General features: G+C 44.1%; 1 protein-coding gene across 5 annotated transcripts in view; it reads right to left on the reverse strand.

Moving 5' to 3' along the window:
* The window catches only part of NRG2 (neuregulin 2), a gene marked incomplete at its 5' end in the record, with an annotated part of 180,151 nt that extends 158,268 nt beyond the window's left edge, over positions 1 to 21,883 (reverse strand). For all 5 annotated transcript variants that reach the window (XM_081230487.1, XM_081230486.1, XM_081230485.1 and 2 more), the window contains one exon: positions 21,190 to 21,883. In XM_081230487.1, the coding sequence (XP_081086613.1) occupies positions 21,190 to 21,883 (694 nt within the window). The remainder of the gene's footprint in view (positions 1 to 21,189) is intronic.
* Between the last annotated feature and the right edge of the window lie 300 nt (positions 21,884 to 22,183).

The following is a 22,183-nucleotide window of genomic DNA, read 5'->3' on the forward strand; positions in this document are numbered from 1 at the left end:
ATGACACATGACAAGATATTCAAGGACAGACTGAATTCTACAAGTACTGAGGCAGCAAAATGCCCCCATGCATTTTAGCAAGATCTTTTCTACCAATGGTTGAGAGAAAATAGTTTTTCATGTAGAAAAAAAGAAAGTTTGTATATGTGGCCCACCTAGCTCCAAAAAAAGAACTAGCTGGCTTCTGTCGCTTCTACTACGCCGTCCGTTGTAAGGCCCAGCCAAATTTCAGAGATGTTAATGTACAGAGTTGGGGGAAGGGCATCAGAGAGCCAATGAAATAGGATATACCTGCCCGAGGAAATATTCTATGCTGCAAATCAAACTCCCACTCTGTAGCCTTGCCCTGTAAGTCCTTGGCAGAGGGACGGTGAAGAGGTTGTGCAAAAGGCACTCTCCAAGCATTAATCTTTAAGAGTAAGTAAACTGGTTAGTTGTTGTAATAATAACAGCACACTCTGATACAGCACTTTGCAATCTCAGAGAACTTTCACAGACATTATTTCCTCTAAGCCTCACAATATCCCTGATGGTAAGAAAAGCAAATATCACTAACCTTCTTTTTCAGTTAAAAAACAAAACAAACAGAAAACACAGGCTCCCAAATGTCAGTTGTCCTAAGATCACAGAGCTAGTAAGTGACAAACTGGAGTTTAAAGTGACATCTCTCTCCTAGGACTGTGTTCTTTGTTTTATGAGACGGAGTCTGAGGTTAGGACCACTCCAGCATGTCCACTGAAGAAGTTCAAGAGTAATGTCGGATCTCTGTATTTTTAAGTTCCGTCTCTACTCAACACTTGCCCTAAGAATGATCCTTAAAGGCCTAAGGAGGTATGGAATACTAGAATGGACCATGCTTTGCTTCTCCTCTGGAGGTCACCACCCATAACCTAAGAGAACAATCTCAACCACTCAAGTGTTGCAGCACACAGGGATTCCCTGAAATATCACCTCTGCATCCATAACATGAGCATGGTCTCATGGCTTTTTAATTTCTCCTTCAGTCCAGGCAGAAGGGTCCTAGGACTCCTGTCTACATCTACTTAGGGAACAAAGACAATAAGAACTTTATTTACCCCTGGGGGGGGGTGGTGGTGGTGGTGCAGGGGCTGGGGCTGGAATGGAAGGCTGGGAGATGCTTGAGGAGCAAAGGCAGAGAGCCAGAATGGTCTCCCCGTCTAGAAGAGGAACAACCACATCCCACAAGCCAACAGGCCTTATTTTAGGAAGTATTTAGGCTCATCCCAAAGTAAGAATAGCCTAGATATTTGCATGCATGAAACAAAAAGGCTCCATCCTCAGCTCTCTACTCTTCCCTTCCTATAGTCTTCCCTCCAAGAGTCCTCTGCTCTTCCAGCATCAGTTATCCATTCCTCAGCCATGGACCAGGGATTTGACCTCTCCAGTCCGATCCTCTCACTTAGGCTCCAGCCCTCTACCAAGGGAATCTCAGCCTTCTCTCCTACTGCTTCTCCAACCCACGCTTTAGGTTGCAGCCTAACGAACCACTTCCCATCCTAGTTCAGGTCAAACATTTACTGAGCTAGGTACTATGCCGTGTGCTGATCCCAAAATACGTTTTGAATTTTCTTTCTTCCATGATTTTACCTTTTATCTCTACCAGGAATAACCTTCTTTCCCCTACCACCAACAACCGAAGTCCAACTTGACCCATCTTCCAAGCTGCTTCTCCTTTGAGTCTTTTCTGATGTCTCTAACTAGACATGTCTCTAATAAATATGTATTTATTATACATGTATTTATCCTCCCTCTCTCCTTAGTTATGTGCTGCCCTCTCTTGTAGCACAAAATATATTACCCTTAACAACGATTTGACCATCTGCCATTCCCTCACTAGAACTTTACAAGCTCCTTGATGGTATACCCATGTCATACTCATTTTAAATTTCCTGCAGAGTTCTGCACAAAAGATGCACCCAACAAATATCTGGTTTTCTATTGTCTATTGTATTTTCTAGCTGGGTCTCCCAACAACCAGAGGAAGCCTAGAATAAATGGTCTGGGTTCAGAATCCTGGCTCTGCCGTTTATTTATAGCTTCATGACCGTGAGCAAGTTAGTTCATCTCTCTCTATGCTTGAGTTTTCCCCTCTGTAATAAAGAGGATAATAACAGTATTTATTTCATATAGTTATTATGAGAACTAAATGAGTTAACACTTATAAAGTGGTTAGCACAGTGCCAAGTACATAATAAGTGTCAAATAAGTGTTTGTTAAGTAAATAAAATCACTGCCAAACTCTTCATTTTCCTCCTTAAGATTACTTTTCCTCACAACTTCTCCATTTTTGCTAATGGCACTATTATTTTCCCCAGCTTTCCAAGAGTAAACTTTGACCCCTTTTATGCCTGCTTCCCGGTTCATCACCATGTCTCACAGATTCTGGGAAGAAACAGGATAGTTTACCTGCCTCTTCTCCCAGTTTCCATGGCTTCAGAGACTTTATGATTACCTCCTTGATCTCTCAAACATCTATCTCTCCCCAAATCCAGTCCACTCTGAATTGTGTATACAAAGTATTTGCAAACATTCCTCTCTTCATATCCTATCTCTGCACCAGTACCTACAATGGTGCCATATCACCTCCAGAACCAAGTCCAAACTCCTCTGCCTGTCTCTGGAGGCCCTCCTTAATCCAGTCCTGCCCTCCCTTCCTAATCTTATCTCCCCTATATCTCTACCCCAAGCACACTAATCTCCTCATGGTTCTGGAAAGACATCTTCCTTGTCTCTGCCTCTGTTCATACTGCTCTTTTGGCCTAGAAACCTTTCCCTTATCCTCCTAAATCCCCCAAACCTATTCATTCTTCAAAACTAACCTTTAGCCCTAACTCTATCCTAGAAAATTTCCACCCTAATTGATCTTCCTCATCTCTGAATACTATAATCTATTTTCCCTTTTGCAATTATTATAAACTTTTTGCTTTACATCACTTGTTATTGATTCATGTTAATCTGATATCCCCAACTAGACTGTAAACCTCTCCAGAACAAGATACATGACTACTAGACGTCCCCAGTATCCTTCAAAGAAAAGAACAATAAAGGAGCTAAAAATATACATCTATTAGCCAACACTTGATGATGAGCTTGCCTCTCCCTTTCTTTGGGAGGCAGGGAGTGGATAAGAATGGGACTGCTTACCCACCTAGCTGACCCTATATGCTGTGTTCACAGATGGTGTGGGTAGCCCTACCTGGGGGATTTGCTACAGCCAAAAAACCTGTTCTCTCTGTTGACAAACATCAACCATCACTGTAATCTAGGCTGCCATATGGTTCACCCAGCCCTGTAGTAAAATCGGTTCCTTGGGGATATAGAGAGACCAAACAGGCCAACTCTCCGATACATGGAATCGAGGGAGATTACCTTGAGCTAGCCCCATGACAAACAGGAAGGCACAGAGTGTCCAGGACAAGCCAACACGCAAGCGGATGCAAAACCCACATACCCTGAGGTTCCTGTCAACTCCACCTACCCCTTGCCTGGAATCCTTACCATGGGCCCAACAAGCCGCCTCCCTCAAGACTCTTGAGACTCCCCTAGAGGAATCCACAGGCGGGCAAGGGCAGAGAGAAGAGGTGGCCCTGCTCTCACAGTGTGGAGAGAGCTGCCCAAAGTCATAGTTTAATTTCTGTTTTCAGAGCATCTGGTCCTGAGGGCCATTAACAGAGTAAGACAATTTCATCCCTGAGCCAGCTGTTCTAATTTAGGAGGGACACTCCCCATTTTTTGATCAACTATTCATCATTTTCCCCATTCTCTCTCCTTTGTGTATTTCAAAGGCAGGAAGAGGTCAGGCCCCCATCATCTTCCTAAATTGCCCCAAGCCCTCCCATCTAATCACAATCACAGACTTGGGGAGGCTGTTCACATTTGATACTCAGAATGGAATACAGGGGAGGTCTAACTTCAAGAAAGAAATTCAGCATTTTAGGCGTCCAGACTGTCCCTCAGCCCAGGATTTTGCTAAAATTTTCAAAGTACAACTATAAACCCATGCAGGCTCTATTTTGATGGCATGCCACTTACCCAATTAGCTTGGAACACTCTCTCCACCCCACTTCTCACAGCTGAAGAAAGCCCCTTGTCAGCTCAAAACAAAGTCCAGGGTATAAGGACAGCCTGCACAAGGTCATACAGAAAGCTGTGGGCTGAGACTGGAGCAGGGAGGCTAATTTCCAGGAAGGACTCTCATCATTTGAAAACAAAACAACAAAAAACCTCACAAAGCCTGCATAGTCTCCTCTTCCTTAACTAAGGACACTGCTCAGACTCCCCTCCTGGCCATCTAAAAGAAGCTCCTGTCACTTCTGACTGCTTGATTCAGATTGCAATTCTGCCATCCACTTGCCCCCAATCACCCTGTCTACATCTTAAGGCCCTAATATCTCCTACTTGTCTGTGGCAAAGCAGAAAGCTCTGGGTACCAAGAGGACCCTGGATAAATCACTTGTGATGAATAAGCCTTCTCTTAACTTGAGCTGATTTTGAACCAGCTCTCCTGGCCATGCTCCTTGGGTATGGCACATGTAGGTACCTAGAATCACACAGGAGAAAAAATCATTTCTTCACTCATTTCCCCCTCAATTAACATTTATTGAGCTCCTATAACATGTCAAGAACCATGAAGGTGATAGGGATACAGTGGTACACAAAACAGCCAAATTCTCCTATCCCTGAATAATCTTTCTAAGATACTTCTCATAGAGGCTAAAAAAACACAGACTCCAATCCACATATCGGAGATTTGGTATTTTTTTTGCTATAAATAGCAGCAACAATGACAGTGTAAGAGTCCAGGGCTTCCCTGGTGGCACAGTGGTTGAGAATCCACCTGCCAATGCAGGGGGGACACAGGCTCGAGCCCTGGTCTGGGAAGATCCCACATGCCGCAGAGCAACTTAAGCCCATGAGCCACAACTACTGAAGCCCATGTGCCTAGAGCCTGTGCTCTGCAACAAGAGAAGCCACCACAATGAGAAGCCCATGCACCGCAACGAAGAGTAGACCCCACTTGCCACAACTAGAGAAAAGCCCGCACTCAGCAACGAAGACCCAACGCAGCCATAAATAAATAAACTTATTAGAAAAAAAAAAGAGTCCAATGTATGCAGCACTATTTACAATAGCCAGGACATTGAACCAACCTAAATGTCCATCGACAGTTGAATGGATAAAGAAGATGTGGCACATATATACAATGGAATATTACTCAGCCATAAAAAGAAATGAAACTGAGTTATTTGTAGTGAGGTGGATGGACCTAGAGTCTGTCATACAGAGTGAAGTAAGTCAGAAAGAGAAAAACAAATACCGTATGCTAACGCATATATATGGAATCTAAAAAAAGACAAAAAATGGTACTGATGAACCTAGTTGCAGTGCAGGAATAAAGATGAAGACATAGAGAATGGACTTGAGGACACAGGGTGGTAGGGGGAAGCTGGGGCAAAGTGAGAGTAGCATGGACATATATACACTACTGGATGTAAAATAGTTAGCTAGCAGGAAGCAGCAGCATAGCACAGGGAGATCAGCTCGGTGCTTTGTGATGGCCTAGAGGGGTGGGATAGAGAGGACGGGAGGGAGGCTCAAGAAGGAGGGGATATGGGGACATATGTATGCATATGGCTGATTCACTTTGGTGTACAACAGAAACTAACACAGTATTGTGAAGCAATTATACTCCAATAAAGATCTATTTAAAAAAAAGAGTCCAATGTAGCACTTTGTAACTAAACCAGCCTTCCCATTTTCATCTCAAGTGGCAGCCTCAATTTACCACTTTCATACCTCTACCAGCATATTGCATACCTAGGCCAATCTCCTTTCATGCACCAGATGCTTATTCCCAGTTTCCAGTTCTAATTCCAAGGTAAAATCCATTCTCTCAAGTCACCAAGCAGCTATTAGTCATTAACTTATATAAGGCACCAAAAAATAAGTGAGATACATCCTTTGCTACAGTTCCATCCTGCACTCAAGAAGCTCTCCATCTGGAGGACCATACACACATACCCTGCTTCCCCAACCAATTACGCTAAGTGGTAGGATAGACCATTATGATTACAGAAGAGCTATGAACTGCTACAGAAACATGCCATGGTCCATTTGGACTGAGGGGATCAGAAAAAGCGCTGAGGAGAAGTGAGATCTGAGCTGAGCCTTGAAGGATCAGGAGGTTAGCAACTGACAGAGAAGGAAATGAAAACACACCAGAAAACAGAATGTGCAAAAATGCTATGGAAGAAAAATGTAAAACGTGTTTGAAATGTTCAAAACACTACATTTTGGCTATAGCAAACAGTAAGTGTGGAAAAGCAGGCTAAAGGCTTAACGGCAGGTGGGTGTTGGTTGTGGAAGGCCTCGCATGTTATGTGAAGGAGTTTTCACTCTATTCTACAGATAATAAAAACCTATTGAAGATTTCTAGGTTGGGCAGAGAGAATTACTTTTAGAAAGCTGATGCCATCAATAGACGACAGATGGAAGAGAGCAGAGACTCTGAAAATTGGGGATTCCATTCAGCAGCCACCGTGGCAGCCTAAGTGAGATATAAGTACCCAACTAGAGCCTCATGAATGAAAAGAATTAGATTGAAGGTACTTGCAATAGTCAAAATTGTCATCACTTCACAATGTACTATATACAGGAGATGGAGGTGAGAGAGGAACCAAAGATGGTTCTGAGGTTTCTAAGGGCTTGGAAGAGTAGATGGATTGTTATCTAGGATGGGAGTGTCCTAGACAGAATAGGATATGGTAAGGAGACTATAATGGCTTAATTTGAGACATTGTGAATTGTACCCTTTGTTAAGACCTCAGAAAGATCAAAGGCAATGCCTTTGACTTGCCTGCAGGCCCTTTCCATTAAAGAATAGTGATTCCTTTAGCCTGAAGAATAGTGTCCACAGCAGCCCCACAGGGAGCTCAAGGTAGAGAACAGCTTATCTTGATAAGATCTGTAGGTATGGCTTTTGTCTAATGTAGGGAACCTTGATAAGATTCATAGGCAGGGGCTTCCCTGGTGGCGCAGTGGTTGAGAGTCCTTCTGCCGATGCAGGGGACACGGGTTCGTGCCCAGGTCCGGGAAGATCCCACATGCCACGGAGCGGCTGGGCCCGTGAGCCATGGCCGCTGAGCCTGCACGTCCGGAGCCTGTGCTCCGCAACGGGAGAGGCCACGGCAGTTAGAGGCCTGTGTACCGCAAAAAAAAAAAGGGGGGGCATCTATAGCAGTTATCCTATGTCTATTCCATTCCAGCATTGTATGGGGGTTGGGGGGTGGGGGAGGTGGAGGGCAGATGACTTGTCTCTTTCATTGGCAGCCTTCAGGTCAAGAGGAACAGCATTTGAGTTGCTGTCCCCAAGGAACCGCATGAGAGGAGCCTCATCTGTACCCAGACCTAATTTAGATGGTGAAACCCTGGCTCTTGAGCCTGAGCCTGAGGCCATATAGATGAGACTTTTTGGAGGGAGGAGGGTCTTGGGTGAGGATGAGTGTTTTTTTTTTTTTTTAATAAGTAAGTATACATTGGAATTTGAATGCAATGACCAGGATGAGTGTATTTTTCATGTGCAAGGAATATAAATAATTTGTGACCAGAGGGCAGACTGTAATTGTTTCAAAACATGTCCACAAATTCTTTGACAATCCGTCCACTGAGAGGTAGAGTCTCATTCTGCTCCATTTGCATCCAGTCAAGCCTTAGTAACTCTCTTCTGAGAAACAGAACGCGGTGGAAGTGATGCTAGTGACTTCTGAGGTTAGATCATAAAAGACAATACAGCTTTTGCCTGGAGCTCTCTTATGCTCACTCATGGACCTTGCCACCATGTTGTGAGGAAACCCAGGCAAGGTCGGTCTCCGGCCCTCAGTCCCAGCTAAGCCCCCAGATGAGAACCAGCCAGCATCAAATGCTAGACACGTCAGAGAGGAAACTTAGAAATGACCCAGTCTCATCTACTGTTCGACTGCTCAGCTACCATCTGGCCAAAAACTACATAAGAGATACTAAACCTCCTAGCTGAGCCCAGTCAATCTCCAAACTGTGAGTGGTAATAACATACAATGATTGCTATTTGAAGCCACTATATTTTGGGGTGGTTTGTTATGCTGCAATGGATAACTGAAACAATGTGCCATCGGCAGTTGGAAACTGGGACTCAGAAAAATTAAGGGACTTTTCCCAAGTTCACATAGCTAGTAAGGAAGAGTCAGGATTTTTTTTTTTTTTTTTTTTTTTTTTTTTTTTTGCGGTACGAGGGCCTCTCACTGTTGTGGCCTCTCCCATTGCAGAGCACAGGCTCCGGACGCGCAGGCTCAGCGGCCATGGCTCACTGGCCCAGATGCTCCACGGCATGTGGGATCTTCCCAGACCGGGGCACGAACCCGTGTCCCCTGCATCGGCAGGCAGACTCTCCACCACTGCGCCACCAAGGAAGCCCAAGAGTCAGGATTTTAATATCAGTCTGAATCCAAAGCCATTCTCTTTCAACTAACAATAGACATGACAATAATAGTAATTGCAGCTAGTCTGCATTGAATGTTTTCTACAAGCAGGCACTGTTCTAAGCACTTTACAAGCAGTAACTCACTGAATCCTTATCACAATGCTATGAGGTAGGTATTATAATTAGCCCCATTTTACAGTTGAGGAACCTGAGACACAAAATGGTCAATTTGCCCAAGGTTATACAGCTAATAAGTCATAGAACCAAGATTCACTCTTCAAAGTTGGCTCCAGAGCATGCAGCCTTAACCACTATGCTATGTAGAGTCAAAAATTCAAAACAGATTATGTAAGTTGAGAAGAGAACCAAGGACAATCTGTTAAAAATTGTACTCTTTACAAGAGGCTGAAAAGAAGAGCCAGTGATGGAAGGACCTGAGAAGGAAGTGGGAGGGGAAAGAACCAAACACTACATCTACAACATACTGGAGGAACTCATGGCAGGATCCAACGAACCGTCTTCAGTCTTTAAGGTTGAACAGGTCAACTGCAAGCCAACCATGACCTCTGCCCCAAACTCACAGTTGTCAGTAACAAACTCTTTCAAAGAAAGGAATCTTTGAATCATAGAATGGAGAGTAACATCCATTGGATTACCCCTGACTCACGTAGACAGAGCAGCACTACTGGCCTTTTCTACTCTTCCTCTTTCAAGGGTGACGCTCACCCCTACTCTGGAATTATGAAGCTGCTACTTAACTTCAGAGATGAGAAAAGTAAACTCTTATACTTCCTTTAAAAAATATAGTTCGTGGGACTTCCCTGGTGGTACAGTGGTTAAGAATCCTCCTGCTGATTCAGGGGACACGGGTTCGAGCCCTGGTCCGGGAAGATCCCACATGCCGTGGAGCAATGAAGCCTGTGCGCCACAACTACTGAGCCTGTGCTCTAGAGCCCACAAACCACAACTACTGAGCCTGCGTGTCACACCTACCAAAGCCCGTGCACCTAGAGCCCCTGCTCCGCAACAAAAGAAGCCACAACAATGAGAGGCCTGTGCACCACAACGAAGAGTAGCCCCTGCTCGCCACAACTAGAGAAAGCCCGTGAGCAGCAACGAAGACCCAACACAGTCAAAAATAAATCAATTTAAAAAATATATATATGGTTCGTGACCTTGGCCCAATGAAGACCATCAAACCCACTGGGACCCTTTATCAGTTTGATGTTTTCTTTTAGATACAGCACTAAAGTTTCAAGTGATCCCTTCACAGAACTAATCTTAAACCAATGCCTTTAATTCCTACTTCTGTACAACAAGCTCTGGGCCTAGTGCAGACTCTTCACCAGAGGCCCTGAGGCTGTGACACCACACAGAAGAAGCACAAAGCCCACATTATGTGTGGGCAAAGGTAGAAGCTGGGGTAAAATCGACAGAGGTGACAACAGTATTCCCAAAGGAACCAGTCTCAGCTCCAGCTCCCATTTGCCCTCTCAGTTAGCTGAGTGCATACCACGCACAGTGGAAACCTACTCAGATGATTTACATACTGAGAAACAAAGACAGCCAACTCCCAAACTGGGGGCCACCCATGTGCCTCCCTTCAACCTACAAATTAGATTCTTTCCCAGCAGCAAGGAGTTTCTCTCAGAGGTGGTGATGTCTTGTTCTGCCCAGAGTATACTACCTGGCTCCACATCCAGTGGAGCCTGGCCCAGTATTGGCCAGAATCACTTGGGCCAAGCCCCAGAGGTGCCATCTGAAAGGGATTACTGTCAGTACTTGGCCAAGACAATTTAATGTACGTGTTACTAAAAGGCCAGTGAATGTTACTAGCCTTTTTGGAGAAAGCATTTCCTCTTGAAAAGGAGACCTAGAGATATAGGAGAAGCTTTCTTGGGAAAACCCCATATTTTGTCTAAAAGAACCAGATCTGAGAAAAATTTAGCCCAATTTGTTGGATATAGTCCCACCCACGTAGGTACCTATCTCTTGCCTTGTTCCTATTTTCCCACTAGGTCCGTCAGACCTAAAGTCCAAGGAAGGATTAGGAACTTTGTACTAGAAATTTCTGGAAACTTCTCTGATTCTTGGAAACAGGGGCTGAGGGATGGCGGTTACATTTATGACGTAAGCAAGTATGACAGCAGGCCTAAGTAGGAAGGTAGGAGCTAGATGGGATAAGGTGGGAGGGGTGGAGCCCCAGGTAAGAGGGTCTCAGAAGAGAAACCCACCTGAACAGACTGTGAAAAGGAAACCATCTAAGAGTGAGCAGTCAGACAGGCTGCCTTTGGAAACCCCAGTGTCCTTTGAAAAAAAATCTTCACTTGTGGGCCTTGGTTTCATTCTGTGACAAATGAGTCATGTCGTGGTCTGAGTCTTCTTTCTTCCTTTTAAAAACATTCTTCTTCTTTTTATTATTATGTTTCTCTGAAATTCAATCAACCAATGACAATGTCGGGAAAGTTGCACTGTATGCAGCCCTGCTGTTATTTTATTTCTCACTCAGAGACGGGAATTCAGACACAACAGATCATCTACTTAATCTACCTGTTCCGTCCTGACTGGTAAATAAACTCTCTTCTCTAAAGTCATATAAAGTTACTCCAGAGGAGAGCCATCAATTGGGTTGTGCTTGTGAAATTCATTACTAGTCTAAACAACATGGTGAAGTGCTGTACTGAAATTTTATGTATCGCCTCAGGCACCAGTGAAAGGAACTCTGACTCGCTGAAGCTGAGGGCCACAGCCTTCTGCAAGGTGATGACTAGGGGCCCTTAGGAGCCCTAGGCTTGAAGAGAACTCCCTCTGGAGAGGCCCATCCCATCCCCACCCAATAATTCAGCCAAGGAGACATGGCAGAAAAATGCCTCATTTCAAGGCAATGACAAAAGAATGAACATACTAAAAGAAAGATGTGAAGAAATATTAGGTTTCTACTCCCTACCCTTTCAGAAGAAAAGAATGATCTAAGAACCAGTACTGGCTTCCAGAAGGCCCCAAGCTGCCTATAGGCAAAAAGGTACAACCACTCCTAATTTGTGATCTTAGCTTACTACAGAAGATGCCTGGTCATACCTCTTACCTCTTTAAGGTATTCAGCCTGAAGCATGAACAGGCCAGAGTAAGAGAGTCCAACTGACCATTCCAGTGAGAAACCAGAATGGGAAATAACCAAAAAGCTTGCATGGCAAGTGAAAATGGAGAATTTTGCAGAATGTGAACTAACTAAAAGATAGGAATGAAACACAAGCCAAAATATTGACATGTATGAGGTAAACCACCTAGAGATAATTCTAAAACTCAACAACAGAAAATTACTTGCAAGAAAATGAAGAAACTATGGACTATCAAGAAAAAAACAAACAAACAAACCTGATACATAACTGAGAAGCAAAATTCTGCCCTTTATCGAAATGTCTGAAGACATTTTCCATGGTTGGTCTAGTCCTTAAGCCTGAGCTGTCATTTGAGGAATCTTGAAATTTGTCTAGGACGAAGTGGTCTTTATAAAGAGAAAGTAAAGGTCTCACTTTTCCCTTACTTGGCAATAGCCAGTAGTCAAATATTTACTAAAACATATTTTAAGTTTCAGGCCCCAAAGATCTTACAATCAGGTGAAGGAGCTAAGACACTGACCCATCAAAAGATAATTAACAGTGCATGGTATTAAATGATGTGTCATATAAGTGATACAGGCCATAAATACTAAAAGTCTAAGAATAAGAAAAAACAATACTTCCTAAGGTCAGGGATGTGTGGCCAGTCCAGGATCTGAGGGGTAATAATACCCAACAAATATTTAGAGGAAGGACTCAAAGCAGGGTCTTTGTCCTATAAACATTTAAGGAGCAAAGTTTCATACTTCCAATGGGTACCACACATCAATTAATTAATTAAAATTAAATCCCACAAATTCCCAAAATGCCACCTGTTACATGCCCATACCTGTACCCCTCTGACCCTGGGCAGCCACCACACCCATCCCAACCCAGTGCAGAAACAAGGAAAGAGTATGAATGATTCAGTGTGAATCCAGCCCCAACTCTGGAAACCCCCCCCCAACTCTGGAAACCCCCAAATCAAAGCAGGATGAGTCAGGGACCCTCTTTCTTTGAAAGAAAAAAGGATGCTTTCAGCCATTTTCCAGTGACTTTCAGCAACTCCTCCTAACAACAATACAATGTAAGATAAGACCTGCCCAAGTAAAAAAGCAGACCTGGCAGGACTCCAGAATGTGGACCCTTGGTTGACCCCATAAGCATGATGAAATTTTGAAATGGTCATTTTGAAGTTTGAGTCTTAGTCCTCCCATTTGTGAAACAGAGAAAAGCAGTTTCTATCTGTGGGCTTCTCAAAAAAATTGACTAAAACAGACCCATGGACACATCAAGATTTGCAGCCTACTTGGTCTATAGGACCAGCATTCATACCCTGGACTCCCATGGGCTTCCCTACAGTTAGACCACACACATAATACAGTTTTCAGTAAAAATTTCTCCCCTTGTCTGCCTCCAGTCCTCCAGAACTTAATATTTTCACTTACTAGTCTTCCTGCTCACATTGGTCTAAGTTAATAAGATTTTGTTAATAACACTTATTGAGCAGGTGCTGTATTAATTATTTTACATGCATTATCTCATTTAATACTCATAGCAATCCTATTAAGTGCTATCACTATCCCCATTTATAGGAAACTAAGATACAGAAAGCAATTTGCCCAACATCACCCAGTTAGAAAATGTAGAAAATGGTTTCCAAACCCAGGTTCATCTGGCTGTAGAGCACAAACTCTTAGTCATTACACTATATTTAGCAGACTTTTTTTTTTTTAAAGGAAGAGCATCTATGAAAAACCTTCAGCTAACATCATACTTAATAGTGAAAGTCTAGGGCTTCCCTGGTGGTGCAGTGATTGAGAGTCCACCTGCCGATGCAGGGGACACGAGTTCGTGCCCCAGTACGGGAAGATCCCACATGCCGCAGAGCAGCTGGGCCCGTGAGCCATGGCCACTGAGCCTGCGCGTCCGGAGGCTGTGCTCCGCAACGGGAGAGGCCACGACAGTGAGAGGCCCGTGTACCGCAAAAAAAAAAAAAAAAAAAAGAAAGTCTAAATGCTTTCCCCCAAGGATGCTCATTCTCACTACTCTTATTCAACATTGTACTTAGCAGTTCCAGCCAGTGGAACAAGGCAAGAAAAAAATAAAGGCAAACAGATTAGAAAGGAAAAGGTAAAAATGTCTTTTTTTTCACTGACTATACAGTCATGTACATGGGAAAAAAATCCTTAACAAATCTACCCCCGAAAACGTTACTGAAATGAATAAGTGAATAACTAATACAGGAGACAAAGTCAATATTTTAACAATTTTAACAATTATCTTTCTATATACTAGCAATGAATAAGTGGAAAACAAAATTAAACAAAAATACCATTTACAAAAGCATCCAGAAAACAAGAAGTACTAAGGAATAAATTTAACAAAATATGTGACCCATTCACTGAAAACTACAACACGTTATTGAGCTGCTTTTAACTGAAGCCTTCAAATACTACTTACATAATTACAAATAAACTCATCAGTCTAGCAGTCAAGATGGGTGGGAGTATCATCCTAATTTACCCCTCTAGGACCTTTGCCCATTTGCTCCTTTCATCCTGGTCATTTTGTATACTACAAACATGCCCCATGCCTACTGAGAATGCTGCTCTGTCTGCATGGAATTGATTTAATCAATCAGTTCATCTCTATCCCTAAACCACCTCTACCTCTTCTATCTCTGACTATTAGAATCCCATCTCAAACTGCTTCTCCAAGAAACTTTCTTTAATCCTCTAACCAGATCTTTCTTTCTTTTATGACTCTTCCCCTCCTCCCAAAAGCACTATGTTGGTATATCTTATGGCATTTGTCATACTCTAGATTGAATTACTGTTATATCTTTGTACTTCTAGATTGTAAGCTCCTTGGTGACAGGGACTGTCTGAAGCAATTCCCCTAAAGTACCTAGTTCTTTACACAGAGCACATCTGTTGAAGCAAACATTTGAAAGACGGAAGTGAAAGAAAGCTCTTTTAGTAATACAACCTCTGGGATACCAAACTTCATCACTGTCCCAATCAAATTAATGATGTCCTGACTTTCCCATGGTTGGACCAGGTATTTAGCCATGTGGTAACCTTCCTTTTATTTAATTCTGAGGAGTGTTAGTTCAGCTTGGCTTCTGTTAGTTGGACCAATATCAAGATCAAGACCAAGTAAAACATCCCAGCCTAAAGGACAAAGACAGAGCCTCAGTCTGTATAAACAGACGAGGGAGGGAAGGAGGAGGGGGAAGCCAATGTCCTAAGCAAAAAGCAGGAAATCATTGAAGGGAAAAAAAGAAACATTAAAGATTCTGCTTCCTAAGAGAGAATAAAAAGTAACCTGAACATCACATCTTGGGGGTCTGTGTTGCTAGTAGAATAAGGAAACTTTCTAGGATACCTGTGCCTCTGCTACTCTGGAAACATCTGCAAGGGCAAATGGAATGTTAACTACCTCCAGCCCCACCCCAGGAGGCAAGCAGCATGATCAGGTTCTCAGCTGAGGCACAGAGAAGAGCTAGAGGCTCTGTCCCAGAGAAGGTCCCTGGAGAGGCTATTTGGATCTCACTGCATGTACAAAGCAGGAAGGGAATGTTACTGTAGAATGGAGCTTGCATGCCACACTCTGCCAACAGCAACCAGCCAGAGCAAGAAGGCTCCTTAACTCAACCTCATTTCATAATTATCAAAAACATCACAGCTGATTAGCAGCAAATGATCTCAGTCAAGTGTGGAATCTCTGTCTTTTGACCCCAGATTGGCAAAAGCTTCCCAGCTCTTTGCCTGGGTACAGCATGTCCTCTTTCATGTCATCCTAAAGCCTTTTAATCATCCTCCAGGTTTGCTTCAGTTCCTACAGGCTTGCTTGAAACATTACTCACCAAGATTCATTTGTGTGTACTGCTGTTTTTAAAGGAGTCTACTTGAATTTCACATAAGACAGTCATTTTTTCAAACGCCATAATTTAGCACGTCCACTGATCAATTCATCTACTTTCTTCAGTTTTCTAAAGAGCTCCCTATATTATCTCTTGAAATTCACAAACTGGGTTTATCTCTATGTACAAATTCCAATAAGTAAGTGGGGAGGGTTAATTCATGGGAAACAAGTAAGACAAAAATCCCCATTTCACACACATCCATCCAAACTCAAAATTTGGAGGGAAATTTCTTTTACCTTTGATGTAAATTATACTAACAATGCTTCAGACCCTGAAAAGAAAGACCCAAGAACAAGTGTCAAAGACTGCACAGGGGAAACTTCATTGATAGTGAGATCATTCCTTTTCCAAATCAATGTTCAAAATTGCCATATGCCACTAAACCAACAGGCTTTAGAGGGTTAAGATGTCCCACTGTTTAGATTTGCATATTTGCTTTTCCCTACTTATCCAAATGGCAATTCCTCAATCCTCTGATATTTTAACACTACATTCAAATCAGTTACCTTAAACGTACTTCAAAATAGCATTCAAGTGGCTAAATTCCCCTTGAGTCATACCAGCTATACATGAATATGATCAAAATCAAACTCTTCATCAGCAACTGGGGTCTTTGGTTTCTAAATGAGAATCAAAGCAATCATGCACTGTGGAGTTTTCTCTTCCCATATATGGGATCATGTGATTTCCCACATGGTTGCTATTGTGAGATTACCTACCAAGAGTGTAAACAATGGGAACTGCTGTATGGGCAGAGCTGCAGCCCTAAAGCTCAGTGACAAACCTTCGGATCTCTCCTTTGAGCACCCCAATTAAGACTCACAAAATTCACTGTCATAGAAAACTTCTTAACGGCAAAGTATCTGAAAAATAAGTTGGTATTTTTATTCCTCACTCTAGGGTTATATTTGTAAGGTAGGATACTGGTTAAGATCTTGGATTAGCTTTAAAATATATATATATATATATATATATATATATATATATATATATATATACACATACACACACACACACTACTCGGGAAGAATTTACCATAATATTGGCTTAATGGCAAAATTAACATTCTCCATCTGTTAAGAAAAAAAAAAGATTACTTTGAAAAACATTTTGCTTTTAGAGAAATACACATTTCAAGAATATGTTATAATTGCCTAAGAGCTGGGTAGCTGAGGACAGGGGTAAGAAGAAGACTTTTCACCGTATATTCTTATGTGCTTTCTAACTTTTGAACCATATGAAAGTGTTGCATATTCAAAAATAAAAATACAACTTTATAAAGGAAAAAATTAATGACATATTTGCTATTAGGAAATGAAATTAAAATGTCCTAGATAGGAACTTCCCTGGTGGCGCAGTGGTTAAGAATCCACCTACCAACGCAGGGGACACGGGTTCCAGCCCTGGTCCGGAAAGATCCCACATGCCCCGGAGGAACTAAGCCCATGCGCTGCATCTACTGAGCCTGCGCTCTAGAGCCCACGAGCCACAACTACTGCAGCCCGCGCGCCTAGAGCCCGTGCTCCGCAACAAGAGAAGCCACCGCAATGAGAAGCCCGAGCACCTCAACGTAGAGTAGCCCTCGCTCGCTCGCCATAACTAGAGAAAGCCCGCGCAGCAACAAAGACCCAACATAGCCACACACACAAAAAAAGTCCTAGATAATAAAAGATGGTTAAGAGCCTTGGGACCAAGAAGAAGTTAGTCACCTAGCTAGTTAATATAACACCCTCTCTAGCTCCCAAACCTTTTGTTAATTCAAGTTTATAGTTATCTTATTTTTGTTTAAACATGGGGGGGTGATAACCTGCCTTCCAAAAAAAACAAAAAAAAAGAGGGTCTTCTCCAACAAGACCTAGATTCTCCACTGCTCAAATCCCATTAACACTAATCAGCACAATGATTAAGCACATTGTGGTTAAGTACTCTAGTTGATTACGACTCCTTCAGAAAAAAAGGTTCCCATAGCGACAGGTAAGGGCTATCATCGAACTCAGCTTTTCAGCACAGGACTTGGTGTCACAGATAGGACAGTTAAGATTGTTTTAGTATTAATCTGGAGGTTTGCTTTTTGAACTTCACTTGACTTCATCCATTCAAAAGACACTTAGGAGAATCCCTCTGTAAGCCACGGGCCAGTACCAAACATTGAAGGGCAGGAGAGCTAGGAGAAAGATCCTCAAAGATAAGATATGGTTCCTGCCCCCAAGAATCCCAGTCTGCTGAGGAAAGCAGCCACTGAAAGAAATAATGACATTGTGATGGTAATTCTACCCCTAAATCTATAATCAAGCCTGTCCTCACCACTAGGACTGGTCAGTTTCTAATCTAGTTTCACTTTCCCATCTTCAAGCTGCAGCACAGCTGGGTTTCCAGCTGGCTGGGGAAGAAAAGATTCTTTAAATAAACAGCACTTTAAAAATATGCAGTCGCTTTTGCTATACTGAATTTTGTGAACCACCTTGCTCTAATATGTGAATTTGGGTGCCACACTAATTTAAAACTATCCTAAAGAACATAAAGTCCCCCAGGAATACACCTTTTCTAGCTTTAACAACAAAGTACACTATACGTTGGAAGAAAAAGGCAAATCATAAAGTCCCAAAGGAAGAATGATCTTTCTTAAAAAAAAAAAAAAAGATATCTATTGCATCTATTCAATAAGGAAACAATTTAAAAAACATACACATATAGGAAAGCAAATGATAGAGTGTGATTAAACCAAAATATATGCAACCATCATTAAAAATGTAGGACTATTTGCAGAACAGGATGCTTTCATAGCATTGTACAGAGTTGCTAATCCCTGAGAGTCCTTTTCAAATCTTTTTCCTGTGCTTTCCTCAGAAGGCACAGAAAACACCTCCATGTATGTAATCTTCTGAGAAATGCAAACATTTTACTCCACTCTTTACCACCAGAGGTAGTAGTTTGGGGTGAATGATAAACATTAGATCTATAAAAATGCCCCTCTGGCAGATATTGCTATTCCAGAAGGACTTAACAGGCTACAAGTCAACATTTCATAGTTGTGGTAAAATTAGCCATTTATGAAGACCTTTATCTCTCTGTATGGTACCTTATCCCAAAGTCCTGGCCCACCAAAACACAGCTTTCTGGACAATCTCCCTAGGAACCATACCTCTCAGAGCCCAGACAGACTCAGAGCTGAAAATGGCTAAATAAAGTAACAATTTAACCACAGTTGCTCAATATAACGGCCGTGATGACAGTTTCCAGGTGCCAGTTTCCCTATTTTGCAATGGGCAGATCTGCTCCAAGGAGAAAACGTTCCCAATGACCCTGTGGCCCAGAGGGCTTTTTTTTAGAGATAGAAAACAGAAAATAAATTTGTTAGTTATTTCCTGCTGAGCACAAGGAAGGTGTTGTGGTTAGTTAGGAAGATTTGTTTCCTTATTTAATATACCATTACTAGTGCATGTTTTCTTCAACCACATTGTAGGAAATAAGAAAATGCAGTTCATGCTCTTCTGTCATATTATCACCAGTTCCACAAGTTTCCTCTCACAAAAATGTCCTTTAATTTCTAATCCCCTTAGATAAAGCCCCCAAACTGACTTGTGTCTATATACTATCAATTCAAAGCAAAAATGTTTGCACTCTAAAATGTTTACTCCCATACACTTTCCTGCCCCTTGATAATTTGTGATGTATGAGGGCCTTCTCGTTAGCAGTGATTGCAGTCCTAAATTTATCTTTTTGAGAACTATATTGCACATGCTATGTTCATAATATGAGATGACCACAACCTAAAAGCAGACTATATTTCGGAACCCCAGATCTTTCATGATCTCCACATTCAACTATTAAGCTATTAAACACTCACTAAAACAAACAAGGTAGAATTGATGGAGGAAGGAGGAGGAAGACAGGGGACGATGACCACTGGGGCTCAGTGGACCAGACAAGGGATTATGTGGCAATGTGCACGATGCACATTCAGGAGCAACTCACTGAAAACCAAAACAGAAGCTGTCCTTGGATAAGTTTCAATAAATGTTTTTACTATCTATTTCCCACTGCACAATACAGTTCCACAGCTCCCCAAGGGATCTCAGACAAAATGCTTAACACAATAAAAAATTAGAAATTCTTAACTGGTCTCAATTTGTCATCATCAAACATTTCAGAGCATAAAACCAACATTAAAGAGCAGTCAACAATATTCCTCAGAACAATGTCAGAGAGATAAACTGCTATTATCACCAAAGTTTCTTTCTTCTTATTAAGACACTGCAAGAGTCTTCTGATTAAAGTGGTCGCAGTTGAACATAATACCTAGATATACTCCCACAACTAAACTAAAATTCATCTCCTGAAGGACAGGGGTGGGGAGGGGGCGGGGGACATGGGGTAGAAGGGAAGCTTCCAAAAGTCAAAGGCATTTATCTAGAAAGATGAGGGCAGCAAAACTTCCTACAAGCTGTTACACATTCTTTGCTACTCAAAGCCTATTTATACTACCCAGAATCAGTTGGTAAACTAGTAAACACACCAACTTCTACGACAGACCAGGACATCTGTCACAATTCAGTGATTACACAGCTCAAAGTCACACTGCAAACACCAAATCCAGCCTTTGGGGATAAAATGAAACCCCAATATGAATAAGCACAAGACAAGCTAACATCAAACACTCCAGTATGGGGACAATTTGATTCGAAATATCTTACTGAGAAGTAAGTACTGGATTCAGGGACAAGAAAAAAAAGATCTTAAACTGACATTTCTTTGACTTTTGACATTGGAGACCTCCATTCCCAGCTGCACAGATCTACAGATTTCAGTGTTTTGTTTCTAATCACCTGCATTCCTGTTCAGCACCCAACATCATGAAGATGAGATATGCAGTCAACACATCCTGCTGGTGAGATATCAGAGCTGAACTTACAGCATTCAGCAGAAGTTACTCTATTTTGCCGTCATCACAATCAACAGACCTAGGAAGATCTCCCAGAAACAGCCAAAAGAGGTGTCTGCTCACTAGTCGTGGAGGTTAAGAGAGGGCTGTGCTACCAGCTTAGCAAAGACAGGCAATCACGATGCAGAAAAAAACCCTGAGCCACATGGGGGACAGAAAACAGTAGCAGAAAAAGTCCCAACTCTGCCTGCGCCAGCGGTGTGGATGAGCTGACCGGGAGCCCAGGAGAGGAAGGAGGGGGCGGGGGCCATGATTCCCTAGGAGAACTTGTAAGCGGAGGCCTTCACAGCCTGGGAATCTGCCCAGCTGCTCCTGCAGACCCTGCCAGCCTGGGCAAGGCAGGCCCGTGGGAGCAGAGCGGGCAAGGCCTCCGAGGGTCACTCCTGACTCACTGAGCCTCGGGCCAGCAACACCAGGACCTCTCCGTTTTTCCTGCCGCTACTGGGCTATGATGGCAGCTTTCCAGCCCCACATGCTATACATCAGCCGCAGATCCCTACTGGCACAGGCCAGCGCGTCCCCCCGCCCCCACCCCTGGCACACTTTGAGCCTGATCCTCCTTCTCCCCAGCCCAACACCCTCACCCACCATGCCAAACGCCCTGCACAGGGGCGGCCCCACCCCCCAGCGGCCGGCCGGGGTGCTGCCAGGCCTGGGCACCTGCAGCACCTCCCGCCCCACCCCCATTCTCCACAGCTCCGCCCCTCCCCCCTTTCTCTAGCAGAGGGAGGGGGCGACTCACCGCAGTCAGTGCACAGGATCTTGCCCACCTCTTTCTTGAGGTTTTTGCCGTTGGTGTCAAGAGGGGCAAAGGCTGTCTTAAAGACTAAGGGCTGCTCCGTGGGCTCCAGGAAAAAGATGTAGCGCTGGTTCCTTTCGAGCGGCGCACAGGAGCCCACGCTGATCACCTGCTCGCGCTGCAGTCCCCCGCTCCGGAGCGGCCACTTGTCCAGCACCTTCACCAGTGCCACCCGACCCGAGGCGGGCGGCTCACGGGTGCTGTTGGAGCTGGAGCCGCCGGCCGGGGCCAGCCCCTGTACCTTGCCCTCCACCACCACGGGTGCCTTGTACGCCTGGTCCTGCACGGACTTGAGGCTAGGCGAGTAGCAGGCGAGAGACACACCGAAGAGCAGCATAGAGAATCCGGGGGCCGGGTCGCGCCTCATGCCGCCGGCGGCTGCGGCTCGCGAGCGGGCGGCGGCTCTCCGGGCTGCGGGGCTGCGGGGCTGCGGCTGTTGCGACGGCCGCGGCTCTGGGGGCGCAGCGGGACGAGAGATGCCGCTGTTGCTGTCGCTGCTGCTGCTCCTGCTGCTGCTGCTCTCGCCGCCGCTGCTGCTGCTGCTCCTCTCGCTGCTGCTGCTGTCGCTGTAGCTGCTGCACCGAGCCTTCTCCAGTGGCGGCGGCGGCGGCAGCGCTGAGCAGCAAACCTGCCGCATCTGGCCAGGCCATTTGGGGGGCTCCGCCGCTCCGCCGCCGCCGCCGCCTTGGGAGGGGAAACCAGAGCCCGCTGGAAAACCGGAAACAGCGTAACGTTAGCGCCTTGTAGCCCTCCACCCGCAGCCCGGGGAGGCGGCCCAGCTAGGGCAGGGGGCAGGCGGCAAGCGGGCCGCGATGCGCAGCGCGGAGGCGCGCAGCGCTCCCACCCTGCGCGCCAGGACCTGGAGGTGGATGCGGAGGATGGGACGTCCGCCCACTTGCTCTCTCGCGCCCCCTCTACCCCCGAACCGAGTGGGGAG

The sequence above is a fragment of the Mesoplodon bidens genome (assembly GCF_964165515.1).
Source record: "Mesoplodon bidens genome assembly, chromosome: 4".
Lineage (NCBI taxonomy): Eukaryota > Metazoa > Chordata > Mammalia > Artiodactyla > Ziphiidae > Mesoplodon > Mesoplodon bidens.